The sequence below is a fragment of the Physella acuta genome, unplaced genomic scaffold (genome assembly GCF_028476545.2).
Source record: "Physella acuta isolate Inbredline_101_S28 unplaced genomic scaffold, ASM2847654v3 ptg000926l, whole genome shotgun sequence".
NCBI lineage: Eukaryota > Metazoa > Mollusca > Gastropoda > Physidae > Physella > Physella acuta.
The window spans coordinates 35731-49686 of record NW_026732443.1 but is presented as its reverse complement, the minus strand read 5'-3'; the positions used below and the strand labels follow the sequence as shown (position 1 = coordinate 49686).

Below are 13956 nucleotides of genomic sequence, written 5' to 3'. Positions count from 1 at the left end.
CGTTATAACTGTGTACTCATCTAAAGATCAATACAGCTTCCGTTTTCAAAGACTTGTAACTGTATTACACAATCCAATAAACACTTCTGGAGAGCTATTCTTGTTTTTGTGGGGAAAAGAAAAATTTGGTCTGCATATTCGTTTTGATTTTTATATCCTAGCAATAAACAACAGTTCAACCTTAATCGGAATATTAATTTTGACATCTTGTCCCAACTATTGACGTGTTTTTTTTAAAAATATTGTTTGTCAGTAAACAGTGATCAAAAACTAATACTCAAGTGAATACTAAGTTATTTTAATTTTATAAATATTTTTTATTTTATTTTGATGGTCTTTAGATCAAGATATAAGCAAAACAAGGTAATTAAAAAGTCTAGTGACAATTTTAGCGCAATTTCCTTATGTTATCTAAAAATAGCTCTGTCGTAGCGTAAATCAAGAGCAGGGTTAGTAAAACCATTGGTTAGTTATTAAAACGTTTTTTATTAATTTTTTTTTTCAGTATTTTACATGTTTTATTTACAACTAGGCATGCTGCCCAGCTTCGCTTAGGCTTTCGAAAACATTGAGAATTTGAATGCTTAATTAATTCGCCCGAAGTTCGGTCTACGACCTCAAGAGTTATGAAGAGGTTCCTCCGTGGACATTTTTTTCGATTTATAGCTCATATAAGGTACCCGTCAGTCGAGGTCAGTTTTGACCCCCACATCGTAGACTTTTCGGCCAACCGGCCCCGTGTTCTGTCGCACCAAGGCAAGATCATGCCAAATTTGAAGCGCCTGCGGCGCCGGGAAGTGCCCTATCGGACACCCGACAATCTAGATCTAGATCTAGATTCCTAAAAGAATTTTTTTTTAAAGTTTAGCCCGAGCATAATAAAAAAGAATACATTAACCAAGTTGACTTGCTGTGTCTCGAACCCGCACCACCTGCGTGGTTTAATGTACACTAACATCTCCGCTACTTAGGCACCTTATAAAATACGGAGAATGAAACACGTATTTTAAAATCTTAACTTACGCGAATATGCCTATTCTTTCAAATTAATTTTTTATCCCAAATTAGCCAGTTCATAACAAAGATTTTGTATAAAATAAATAAGTCTTGAAATAGTTTAGTCCTAATATAGAAATTTATTTTTGGAATTGATTTTAGAGAAGTTAGAGTCTAAATCTAGATCTTAGCGTCTACGTCTAGATCTAGTTATTGCGTAGATTTAGATTTAGATTTAGTCTAGATCTAGAATCTCTAGATCTAGAATCCAAATACATAAAATAAATTTTATGAGTTTAGGCCGGAAAAATTGTATTGTATACATTTCATAGTGTACGTAGATCTAAATCAAATTTGAATGAAATAGTTCATTTCTTTTCATTCTAAACACGGCAGATGACGTCATTAGTTAATGTATAAACAATAGTGACGTCACAGTTTTATGCGTTCTTTTTCACATATATTAATGCTTTTCCGGTTGCATAAATAATACTGTTTCTCTACATTCGAATACGCCTTTAATTTTTATTTTTCTTCTTTAACTAAAATTGTGGTTATACATTTAAAACATCTAACATATTATTTCCAACAAAAGTCCGTAAAAAGTTCTTCATATATCGCTGCCGATTCTGACGTGATGTCCGGCGAAAATATTTTGCGGACAGACAGAGAGAGAGAGAGAGAGAGAGAGATGTGAGAACGTGGGGATTTATATATTAGGATAGAGTTACATGACTAAAAACCATTGCGCGCCTACTGAACGTGATGGCGCAGCCATGGAACGCGATGGCGCAGCTATTGAACGTGATGACGCGTGTGGTGTGGTTGGAAAAAATGCCTACTAATTAATTTTAATTAATTCAAAAAATTTTTTGTGACCGAACGAAAGGATATTTTTGAAAACTTTCTTCGGCAATATTGTTCTAAATTATGGCAGGAATCGATTGGTACATGTTTCAAGTCGCTAAGTGGTCTGGTTGCCGAGATATGGGCCAAAAACAGCTTTTTTTCGAGGTTTTTTGGCTTTTCCGGGAAATCCATGAAAGAAAACCGGAATTTTTATAGCCTATGTTCATCCTCGTAACTTGCTTAACATAATTGCTTTGTAACTAGTCATCGATATTGCTTCGTTGAGGAGGAGATACGACTTAAAGCCCGGACACACATTCATACATCCATACATTCATTCATTCATCCATCCATTCCCAGAAATGACGAGTTAATAAACGCAATTCTCCAGAATGGAAATTGCGCTAAAAATGAATTATGGCATATGGCATTTATTGTTTTATTTTACGATAGCGTAATAGTAAAAATAAATGTATTATTTTTCAGGCAGATAACAAAGTTGAACATGGTGGTATTCAAGGTACAAATAAATCTGTTATATTTTTGGATATGCTTGAACATTGTCCGCATGGCCAGATCTCAAACATACAACAACGTAACGGCCATCTTTAACGACAAAATCATCAACAGCGGCTACAACCCCGATGTACGACCGTTGGTTGACCAGTCCAAGGTCATCATAGTCGAGGTCGGGTTTGAGCTGGTCTCCATTGTTGAGATCAATGAAGTAGCTCAGAGCTTCACGTGTAACGGATTTGTGATGTTTGCTTGGAAGGACGAGGTATCTGTGTCTTATAGTGTTTTCTAATGATGCTATTTACGGTGCTATTTTATGGTGTGATATAACGTTGCTATCTAACAGCTTGATCTATATGTGCTATCTAAAGTGACTTTCTAATTTTTAACACGTTTTTCTTAACTCAGCTTCGCGTTTGTTTGTTTGGATGTTTGTTGTTAAAATTGACATCGAAAATTAGCCCACTTCTGATTGCTCTAGAGATCTGAAATTTGGCATGTAGGCTACTTTCGCCTAACAATTTCAGATGCAATCATAAAAACTAGCAATTAGAGACCGTAATTAGCTTAATTTAATTACGCCCCAAGGACCATAAAATTGAGGACATGATTTCTAAAGATACCGACAAGACTGGAGGCCTATTGACACAGTTACTTCGGCCCCAATCGATGTCAGCGCGCTGGCCGTGATCGTATAGTGGTTAGTACTTCGCGTAGTGGCCGCGACAACCCAGGTTCGAATCCTGGTCGCTCAAGATTTTTAGTCCGTGTATTTATAAACACTTAGTCAAGTCACATTCTTAATCAAGTCATTAGATAAAGTAGAAAATAAACTATATAAAAAACTTTTTTAAAAACCACGTTTTTCATGTGTAGCAACGGACTAAAAAGGAGAAAATAAAATACTTAAAAAAAACTTTTTAAAAAAACCACGTTTTTCTTCTGGACTAAAAAGTAGAAAATAAATTTTCATACATTTGATGACAAAAAACGTGGGTCAGGCAGATGGGTCGGGAAATTTGATGGTGAACGTTCCCACGTTTTTTGTCATCAAATGTATGAAAATTTATTTTCTACTTTTTAGTCTACAAGAAAAACGTGGTTTTTTTAAAAAGTTTTTTTAAAGTATTTTATTTTTTAAAGTCGCTATCTCCATGTGCTATTTAACGGTACAGTTTGCTGTTTCAGCTATTTAACAGTATTCACTGTGGTAGCAATATGACGTTGATATCTAGTGTTGCTACCTAACGACGTTATATGTCGGTCCCATTTAAGATATAAATAGACGACCCAGTTTTTAGTTGGAAACGGTCGGTCGACTCCACTGCACTAAATAAACCAATACTACACTACGCCCATTTTACCCCTATAAAATCTCTTCACCCCTAATCACTCTATCATCCCAGCCCTGAACACCCTTTCCATTGGACCAGTGGTGCCGGGAGGGGTCGCTACGCCTCTGCATTGTGCCAATCATTTGTAATGTACACGCGGATGCGAGGATTCCTACATTTTTGTGTAACGGTACTTATGCGGCCTTAGAGAAAAGGACACCCATGTTTTTAATGTTATTTTATACTGCAAAACATCTGCCACAAACCACGACCCTAATTTACAATATTTTAAATTTTGGTGAGAATAATGCATCAATCTATATTTTCCGATATATCTAACATAATTTTTTAAAGAGTTCATTAACAAAATATTAAAATCGATACAAGTCATCCGAGATATTACAAATATTTTGACGTGAGATATTTTGTCAGAGATCATTTGTCCATGATATTATTTGTCCTGAAAGTTGATTATCGCCCCCACCACCCTCCCGTGAAAAGATCCACCCGTGACGAAAGCACCAAGATCAAGTAGATCTTGTTACCTTCCCGTAGTTTCAAATCATTCAAAAACTATCTTCCCTTAATAGCCTTCACTAATTCGACCCTGCTCTACGTTTGTAAACATTCGACGTGAACACAGCTATCTAGACTGGTTAGTTGATAACGTCTAGCTAGTTATTCCCCCTTTAATTATGGAGTATAGTAATCTATCAAGAGATTTAAGAGATTTAATTTTGTTATTTCCCCTTACATTAAAAAGTAGATAGTCTTGTATTGTCATCGAAGTGGAACGTATCTCTAAAGTTTAAACGAAATCGCTGCATTGGAAGTGTGTCAAAGTTAGGTTAAAAGAGTCGCCACAAAACCACAAACAAACGAACAAGAAAACAAACAGACTTTGCGAACTAAATAAAGGCTTGTAAAAAAAAACGAAGAATCGTTTCGCTAAAAGAATCATTATTTTTAAATTTATCCCGAACAGTTTTAAATAGATGTGATAGATATGACAATTAATAAACCATGACTAATAATCCATACCAGCTTCAAGGTAGTGCTAATCGATGGACCTAACCTATATTGATCTACGTGTCGATGGTGGAATTTCCTGGGTAACTCATGATATTTACTTTTAAATTTTGTTTAAACAGTACAAGTGATTATACAGTAAAAAGTGTTCATTGAAAGAGAAATGCAAACAACTTCACCAAACTTTCTTCGTTGGTTTAATGCATTGTTGGAATAATTTTTTTTTCTATAGAACTTGCGAAATTTTGTTTGATGAATTAAAAAAAAATTATGCGCGTTATATCGGGTGGTAAAAATGAAATGTATTCCACCATTGTTTTTATTTGACTAAGCTTCACCTATAAGTGTCTGAATGAGCGTGTTTCTCATTTCATTGTATTGTTTAAAAATCCATATTAAATGAAGCCGTGGTTTGTGTGAGATAGTTGCTACAACAAATCTACAAAGATGAACAATGTGTTTGTTGGTTTTTTTGTGGAAGACTGGCATTTAGTTAAAAATACTGCACTTGATCACAACTGTTTGATATTCTTTATTTTTTAAAATGTATCCACTTTTTCTAGGAATGTAAACGAAAAGAATATTTGACATTGATACATTTAATATGTTTTAGCAATTTGCGTGTATTTGATATTTTCTTCACGCTATGCGAAAGAGTAAAATAAACTGTAGCAACTATAACATAAATTTAAGTCGTTATATAAACAAACCCTACTCTATAACTAATTATAAGACACTGCGATGCAAGTAAAAAGCATGTGATGTATTTACTTTTATGGTTCCAAAATCTATAGCGATGTCGGAAGGACTGACACTCTACCTAGCACTTATATTATATATATATATATATATATATATATATATATATATATATATATATATATATATATATATAAATATATATATATATATTGGTGTTACAAATTCGGCACCTTATTTGCTCTTACCCCCCCCCCCCCCCCCTACACTAAAAAATTATACACGTCTGTGATATTTGGCTTGACATGTGTGCCAGCTACTAACATGGGATCCAAAAGACTACGGGGGTGAGACAATGATTCACCCACCCCCTGCACAGATCTGGAGACCGATGGTGCTGTTACTCAACACTTTGGACAAACGTGATCTATTTGGTGATGACCTGTCGTAGGTTAATTTTTATTATCATATTTATATAGAAGTTTTAATATTGGTACAATTTAAAAGATCCTAATTCTAAATTTTTTAAAAATCTTGATACGCTATTACAAATTTTGAATCAATAAAACATGAATTTTCATTCTCGCGTTGAAGTCTACAGCTTGAATGTGTGAAGGATAAATTTTAATTTATAATACTTCAATAATATCTAAGAGCGTCCAAAATTAACGCTTGAATACTAAACAAAGAAAGCAATTAGTTAATACATAGATATCCGTAATAGACACTGGTTATGAAGCGTCACAAAAACTCAGCCTTTATTTCTCTTTCTACTAAATCGAAAGGATATAAACTTGGTAACCATAATTTCTGTTAATTAAAATACACAATAACTGCTACTTAACTTTACATTCATACCAAACAAGTATTTAATACTGCCTTTCAAAATGAGGCTGAAATGACTTAAAGGGACGACGTGGTCTAGCGATAGGGCGCTAGACTGCTAACCCAGTATTACACTGTGAACCCGAAAGTCTCGAGGTCGAATCCGGATTAAAATCAGTAGAACGTCCCTGAGTCCACCCAGATCTCAAGGAGACCTAACTCAAGTTAGGGAAAATTAAACTGGTTGGGCATAATGCTCACTACACTATTCTTTCATATACCGATGCTACTGAAACAGATGAACTCTACATCACCTGCCCCATGTATCTTGGGCACAAACAGGAAAAGGTGATACGATGATGAAATGCCTTCAGAACCACACAGACACGTTGTTATAAAAAATAATTGCACGCCCTATAATACTGCACATTGATATTAACATCTCCATGTTTCTCTCTCTCTCCCCCCCCCCCCCCACACTTACCAGGCCTGTGTTTATCTCCAACACGGGAGAAATTTTGTGGGCCCCGGGCAGTGTGTTCCATGCATCGTGTCAATTGACAATGTCCAATTACCCGTTCGATCAGCAAGACTGTGTTATCTATGTAAGTCTAAATATACCATCGTGTCAGTTGACAAGGTCCAATTACCCGTTCGATCAGCAAGACTGTGTTATCTATGTAAGTCTAAACATACCATCGTGTCAGTTGACAAGGTCCAATTACCCGTTCGATCAGCAAGACTGTGTTATCTATGTAAGTCTAAATATACCATCGTGTCAGTTGACAAGGTCCAATTACCCGTTCGATCAGCAAGACTGTGTTATCTATGTAAGTCTAAATATACCATCGTGTCAGTTGACAAGGTCCAATTACCCGTTCGATCAGCAAGACTGTGTTATCTATGTAAGTCTAAATATACCATCCTGTCAGTTGACAAGGTCCAATTACCCGTTCGATCAGCAAGACTGTGTTATCTATGTAAGTCTAAATATACCATCGTGTCAGTTGACAAGGTCCAATTACCCGTTCGATCAGCAAGACTGTGTTATCTATGTAAGTCTAAATATACCATCGTGTCAGTTGACAAGGTCCAATTACTCGTTTGATTAGCAAGACTGTGTTATCTATGTAAGTCTAAATATACCATCGTGTCAGTTGACAAGGTCCAATTACCTGTTCGATCAGCAAGACTGTGTTATCTATGTAAGTCTAAATATACCATCGTGTCAGTTGACAAGGTCCAATTACCCGTTCGATCAGCAAGACTGTGTTATCTATGTAAGTCTAAACATACCATCGTGTCAGTTGACAAGGTCCAATTACCCGTTCGATCAGCAAGACTGTGTTATCTATGTAAGTCTAAATATACCATCGTGTCAGTTGACAAGGTCCAATTACCCGTTCGATCAGCAAGACTGTGTTATCTATGTAAGTCTAAATATACCATCGTGTCAGTTGACAAGGTCCAATTACCCGTTCGATCAGCAAGACTGTGTTATCTATGTAAGTCTAAATATACCATCCTGTCAGTTGACAAGGTCCAATTACCCGTTCGATCAGCAAGACTGTGTTATATATGTAAGTCTAAATATACCATCGTGTCAGTTGACAAGGTCCAATTACTCGTTTGATTAGCAAGACTGTGTTATCTATCTAAGTCTAAATATACCATCGTGTCAGTTGACAAGGTCCAATTACCTGTTCGATCAGCAAGACTGTGTTATCTATGTAAGTCTAAATATACCATCGTGTCAGTTGACAAGGTCCAATTACCCGTTCGATCAGCAAGACTGTGTTATCTATGTAAGTCTAAATATACCATCGTGTCAGTTGACAAGGTCCAATTACCCGTTCGATCAGCAAGACTGTGTTATCTATGTAAGTCTAAATATACCATCGTGTCAGTTGACAAGGTCCAATTACCCGTTCGATCAGCAAGACTGTGTTATCTATGTAAGTCTAAACATACCATCGTGTCAGTTGACAAGGTCCAATTACTCGTTCGATCAGCAAGACTGTGTTATCTATGTAAGTCTAATAATACCATCGTGTCAGTTGACAAGGTCCAATTACTCGTTCGATCAGCAAGACTGTGTTATCTATGTAAGTCTAAATATACCATCGTGTCAGTTGACAAGGTCCAATTACCCGTTCGATCAGCAAGACTGTGTTATCTATGTAAGTCTAAATATACCATCGAGGTAAGATAATTAAGTCTACATGTGTCCTATGCAACGGAGTGGCCTAGTATTAGAGAGTTAGTCTGCTAACCCGGAAGTCTCGAATTCGAGTCAGTAGAACATCCCTGAGTCCGCTCAGCTCTGACGAGTACCTAACTCACGTTACCTAACTCATGTTAGTGAAAGTAAAGCCGGTTTGGCAAAGTGCTGATCACACTTTCGAGTTTTCTTAAACAGATGAAATCTACTTCACCTGTCCAATGTTTCTTGGGCACGAACGGGGAAAAAGACAATGTATCGTTTACTTATAGTGTTTGATTCAGTCTATAAGTATTATATAATTATATGTTAATTATGTAATTATATCTAAGAACACAATTTTTAATATATCTTCAAAGATGTCATTCTCTTTAAACAAAATCATAGACCTGTCATTTATCCCCATAGATGACAGCACTGACATTAAATTTGGAAGAAATGCAGTTCCGTAATTCAGTACCTACAATCGGAACTTCTTTTTACACACTTCATGGAGAATGGGATCTAACCTCGGCTACAATAATTACGTCAAACTTATCTTCAGGTGTCGTCCAGGTCCCTACATTTCAGGTAGGTTATAATGTCAGTGGTAGTATAGCTTCCAACATTTCAGGTAGGTTATAATGTCAGTGGTAGTAAAGGTTCCAACATTTAGGTAATTTATTATGTAAGTGGTAGTAAAGGTTCCAACATTTTAGGTAGGTTATAATGTCAGTTGTAGTATAGGTTCCAACATTTTAGGTAGGTTATAATGTCAGTAGTAGTATAGGTTCCAATATTTAGGTAGGTTATAATGTAAGTTGTAGTATAGGTTCCAACATATTAGGTAGGTTATAATGTCAGTTGTAGTATAGGTTCCAACATATTAGGTAGGTTATAATGTCAGTTGTAGTATAGGTTCCAATATTTAGGTAGGTTATCAGATATTAATAAATTAATATCTGACTGGCCGACTTATTATTCAAAATCGTAGAAATAGTCTACATAGACAAGCAGTTAAAATTGTCTAAAAAAGCGATGGGATTTAAAATTCGATGGTACAGTTTACATGTTATAGATCTTGTTTAGTATTATATTCATACTTTCATTTATTTGACAATAAGGTTAAATATATCAAGATTAAAAGTCAATTACCAACTAAAATGAAAACACAATTATACATAACTAGGACGGTAAATGTATGTAACTTAGAGACAACATAAGCGTTGCGGATTTTAGAAAATATTCTTCTATTTGGTGCAACAAATAAATTTTAAAAAAAATTCCAATATACTTTTTGCAGTTTAAATTTACACTAAAAAGACGGCCGATATTTTTGATCGTCAACATTATACTGCCAGTCGTGTTCTTGTCATTCCTCAACATACTCGTCTTTATCATTCCTGTTGAGTCAGGGGAGAAAATCGGCTACGGTAGGTAACTCTGGACAATATTTTCTTTCCACATTACTCTGGGAAAGTTTTGGAACGATGGTAAACGTATTCGGTTTCTGGACAGACAAGTAATACGACAATTTATAAAATTTTAAAGGATTAATTTTTATTTTTAATAATTTATTTTTAACAATTAAATTACGCAATACCCCCCCCCCCCCCCCGATACCACACAAACTGTTAATTTACTCGTATCATTTTGACACCATAAAAAAAGTTAAAACAACCATTAAACTTCATCTCTCACATTAACATAATTAAAATGTTACCGTTAAGTTGTCACCCCTGAACCCACAAATACCTACAGGTATCACCGTACTGCTGGCACTGTCCGTATTTATGAGTATCGTAGGGGGCATGTTGCCCAGGTCATCACGATCCATGCCCATTGTCACCATCTACCTCTTCATCTTGCTCATCATCTCCATGTTGACCGTCATCGATAGCATCGTCATCGTCTACCTCTCACACAGGGAGGAGGTAAGTACATGAATCTGTAGTGTCGAATTCACAAATTATGAATTGTTGATAAGTAGAAAATAAAACATTTAGATAGCGGCGTATGCTACGTCGCGGGTCAGCTCGTATACAATGATCACCTCAATAAGATACTATAAATAATAGCAAATGCATTTATACACACATACACACACACGCATATATATATATATATATATATATATATATATATATATATATATATATATATATATATATATATATATATATATATATATATATATACATATATATATATATATATATATATATATATGTATATATATATATATATATGAGCCTTGCTATTTTGCGTATTAACGGCTGTTATTGGTTTCTCCTTGATCAGAAAGAACGCCAACATCTTAAAGCCAAGAGAAAATTTAAAGACGCACTTACCAAAGCAAAAAACTCGGTGGCGCCTCTCGACAATGAACCCCCCACAGGCAATGACAAAGTGCAGATGACAACACTAGGTAAAGCGGTCCTATCATTTTCATCTCAAGTCCAGAATGAAGAGAAACCGGAAGTAAATAGGTACAAAGTGACCGGAAAATACATGGATAAAGTTTCTTTTGTGGTGTTTTTGGTCATCTGGATCAGTGTTACACTTGGATTTTTGATATTTGCGTCTACGTCTTTGGGCCACTAGAACTAACATGCTCTTTTTCCAAGTCTTAGTTCCAGTACAAAAACTTTCTGTTTTTTTCCAATAGTCTTAGGTACAGTACAAAAAGTTTTCGTTTTTTCAAAGTACTTTTTCTAGTACAACAAACACGTCATTTTTTTCGTGTCGTCGTATTAATACAAAAAAAAAACCCCTTTTATTTTATCCAAATCTTTGTTCCAGTTAAACAAGCTTTTTTTTTTTCTCCAAAGTTTTAGGTGTAGTATAACAAACTTGTCATCTAGCCTAAGTCTTTGGTTCAGTCGAATCAAAATTTCATTGATGACTTATTTCGAGCAGAGTTCATGTGTCTCTAGCTCGTGGTAAAAACTTTACACGCACAAAAGCCAACAGTCTCGTGGTCAAAACCTTGCATGCACTGTCTTGTGATCAAAGTTAGAGGTCAACTAGAATTTCCAGGTCCAAATTATATTGCACCCCTTATTTTAGACCGAAGTGGCCGTGATTGAGATTCGGAATAAATTTTTCTCTAGCTACGTGTTAATTGCTATCCAATCAACTATTAATGCACTAATTTATAAAACTTTAGTGCATTTGTTATAGAGTAAGAGCGCGCGATACAGGTTGTGTGTTGATGTGTATGAGTGTACGTTTACTTCAGCTGCGCTACTTACCGCGACGTCTACACTAAAAAGCAGTTTTATTACCATCAACGTACTTTGTAATGTTTGTCTTTATTTCCTTGCGGGTGTTACATTAGTATTGTTAGGATGAATATCCACCTGATGCTACTTGCTGCAGGGCATAAATCCTTATAGTAATTGTTCTGATTATGTACATAACATAGTAGTTTAGAATAATTAAATTATTATTCTTACAACTCTTTTTATTGTTTATGTAGCACAATACATTTGAAATTAGAATATATAAACATTCTTTTCATTAATAAATATTCTATTTGGATTTATTGTATATTTAATAAAATAAATTTGACTGATATTTGATTTTTACCTACCATTTTAAAATAAAATATTAGTTGGGAAAGAATCTTAATAAATACCACTCTCTTTTTTTCATTTTTAGTCGCGTTCTTGAAATACATTGCAGAGGGAAAAACATATTAAAAATTTCCCGTTAAAACCAGTTTCCCATGACAGTAGCTAGACTTGCCGCATGGGCATAGCAATCCTCAAACATATAAATGAATGTTTTAGAAACATTTGCTTGAAAAACATTTTTTTTTTCAAGCTAGCGACCACCAATTTTCTATCCCACTCCGTTTTTGTTTACCAATCAGAGTTAAACTATTTTCAATTATAATTATTTAAAACTGCGCAAACGTTACAAATGTACACCACAGGATTTCTATGATGAAATAGATTTTAGCGCCCGTTCAAAATTTTATTTGTGCTTAAACAACAACCATTAAAACACAACACGACATTTAAACATCATTAAGCTTATTAACTTAAGTTAATTGATACCTGTTTTGACTGATTGTAAAAAACAAAATAAAAATATCAAATCTATATATATAAACATGTAGGACTATAATATATTACATGAAATTTGTTGCCAACATGTACATTTAAATAATTCGAGTCCTAATCAATAACAAAATTATACATTGGGTATCTAGGAATAGCTGATAGCTACACCGTGCTAATAATTTAACGACATCTCAGAAACAAAAAAAATGTTTAACACCAGTCTTAGTAAATACCTGACGATGTTTGGTAGATTATTTTGTTGTTTGAACTAAATTCCTTAGTTCCCCGTCGAGTAATCTTACTCCGACATTTCATTATTCTGCTGTACCTTAAACTACTACCATCAAAATCAAAGATAAAGCATAAATATAGGTAAGTAACAAAACAAAGACTATTCGTTAAAATAACGTTTTTGTAATAACAGTTCTTAAGTTGTACAGATTACTGTTTTATCTAAGACAGGTCTAATAATAACTGACCTTCTTTTAGGCAAGGGTCAACGAACTAGTTTCTTCAGATTAATCCTATAGATTTAATTTTTTGTGGTAATTTTAGAACCCAGATTTTCTATAAAAGCCCAAGGAAAGCTAAAAATCCATTTATTAACACCTTAAGGCTGGGTTAGGGTAAAAATATTCAACCTTTCAAATGTTGCCTTGAGGGTTGTATCTGTAAGCAGGGTGTAAAACACAATAGATAGTATAACTTTACGATGAGCATTGGATCAAGGATTGGTTCGGGATTAACTTTCGGTTCAGGGCAAAGGTTTAGCCTTGTTAAGAGCCATAGTTACGTTTTATGCACACAAAAAAAAAACAAGAAACAAACAAACAAACAAAATAACAGTTTTATTACCACATTATCTACTGCAGCTAGATAGAGTATTTCAACTTATTCATGATTTTAGACGTGCTGCTTCAAAGTAAAATTATAAATCTAGAAAAAGAAAGCTTTATATATGTGTTTATAAAGCATTCGCAAATTCTATTTATTGTTTCTGAACGAATAGAGACTTAAAAGTGTTAAACAGATAAATTCAAAGATATTTTGCACTGTGAAGCTTTGGCTGATATAATCCTCATTAATCTAGTAGTTACAACTGATCGACTTAAAATTTGAAATGCAAGCTTAACAATAATTTAACTTTACAATTTATTCTTGGTACTAAAAAACGCAAGATCTTGATACGCTTGAAGTCGCGATTAAACAAAGACTGAACACTGATATAGATCATTTAAATTAGGCTAATTGTGAGAGTTTTGACACGAACGTTTATGTCCCTTCAAAACCACCCTTTACTACACATAAAGTTGAGATCTAATGAAGCTAAAACGTGCATTGAGTTCGTGACTGAGGAATGTTATCTGCCTCCTTGGATTCGTTGTACACACGAACAGCGGTCTCTTAAGATTCTATAGGTTGCATTCCATTATCCAGC

The 13956-nt window shown here is 34.6% G+C and overlaps 1 protein-coding gene across 1 annotated transcript; it reads left to right on the top strand.

Moving 5' to 3' along the window:
* The first annotated feature begins 2413 nt into the window (after positions 1 to 2413).
* Positions 2414 to 11052, top strand: LOC131953484 (neuronal acetylcholine receptor subunit beta-3-like). The gene is made up of 5 exons (XM_059316673.1): positions 2414 to 2626; positions 8878 to 9039; positions 9752 to 9881; positions 10210 to 10382; positions 10750 to 11052. The coding sequence occupies exons 1-5, from the start codon at positions 2414 to 2416 to the stop codon at positions 11050 to 11052; spliced, it is 981 nt and encodes a 326-aa protein (XP_059172656.1).
* The last annotated feature ends 2904 nt before the right edge of the window (positions 11053 to 13956 follow it).

Bases quoted from the DNA above. Each gene is read 5' to 3' on its own strand.
- LOC131953484 (XM_059316673.1), top strand. From the start codon at position 2,414: ATGGCCAGATCTCAAACATACAACAACGTAACGGCCATCTTTAACGAC. The intron at 2,627-8,877 runs GTATCTGTGTCT...TTATCCCCATAG, and splicing joins TGTTTGCTTGGAAGGACGAG to ATGACAGCACTGACATTAAA. The intron at 10,383-10,749 runs GTAAGTACATGA...CTCCTTGATCAG, and splicing joins ACCTCTCACACAGGGAGGAG to AAAGAACGCCAACATCTTAA.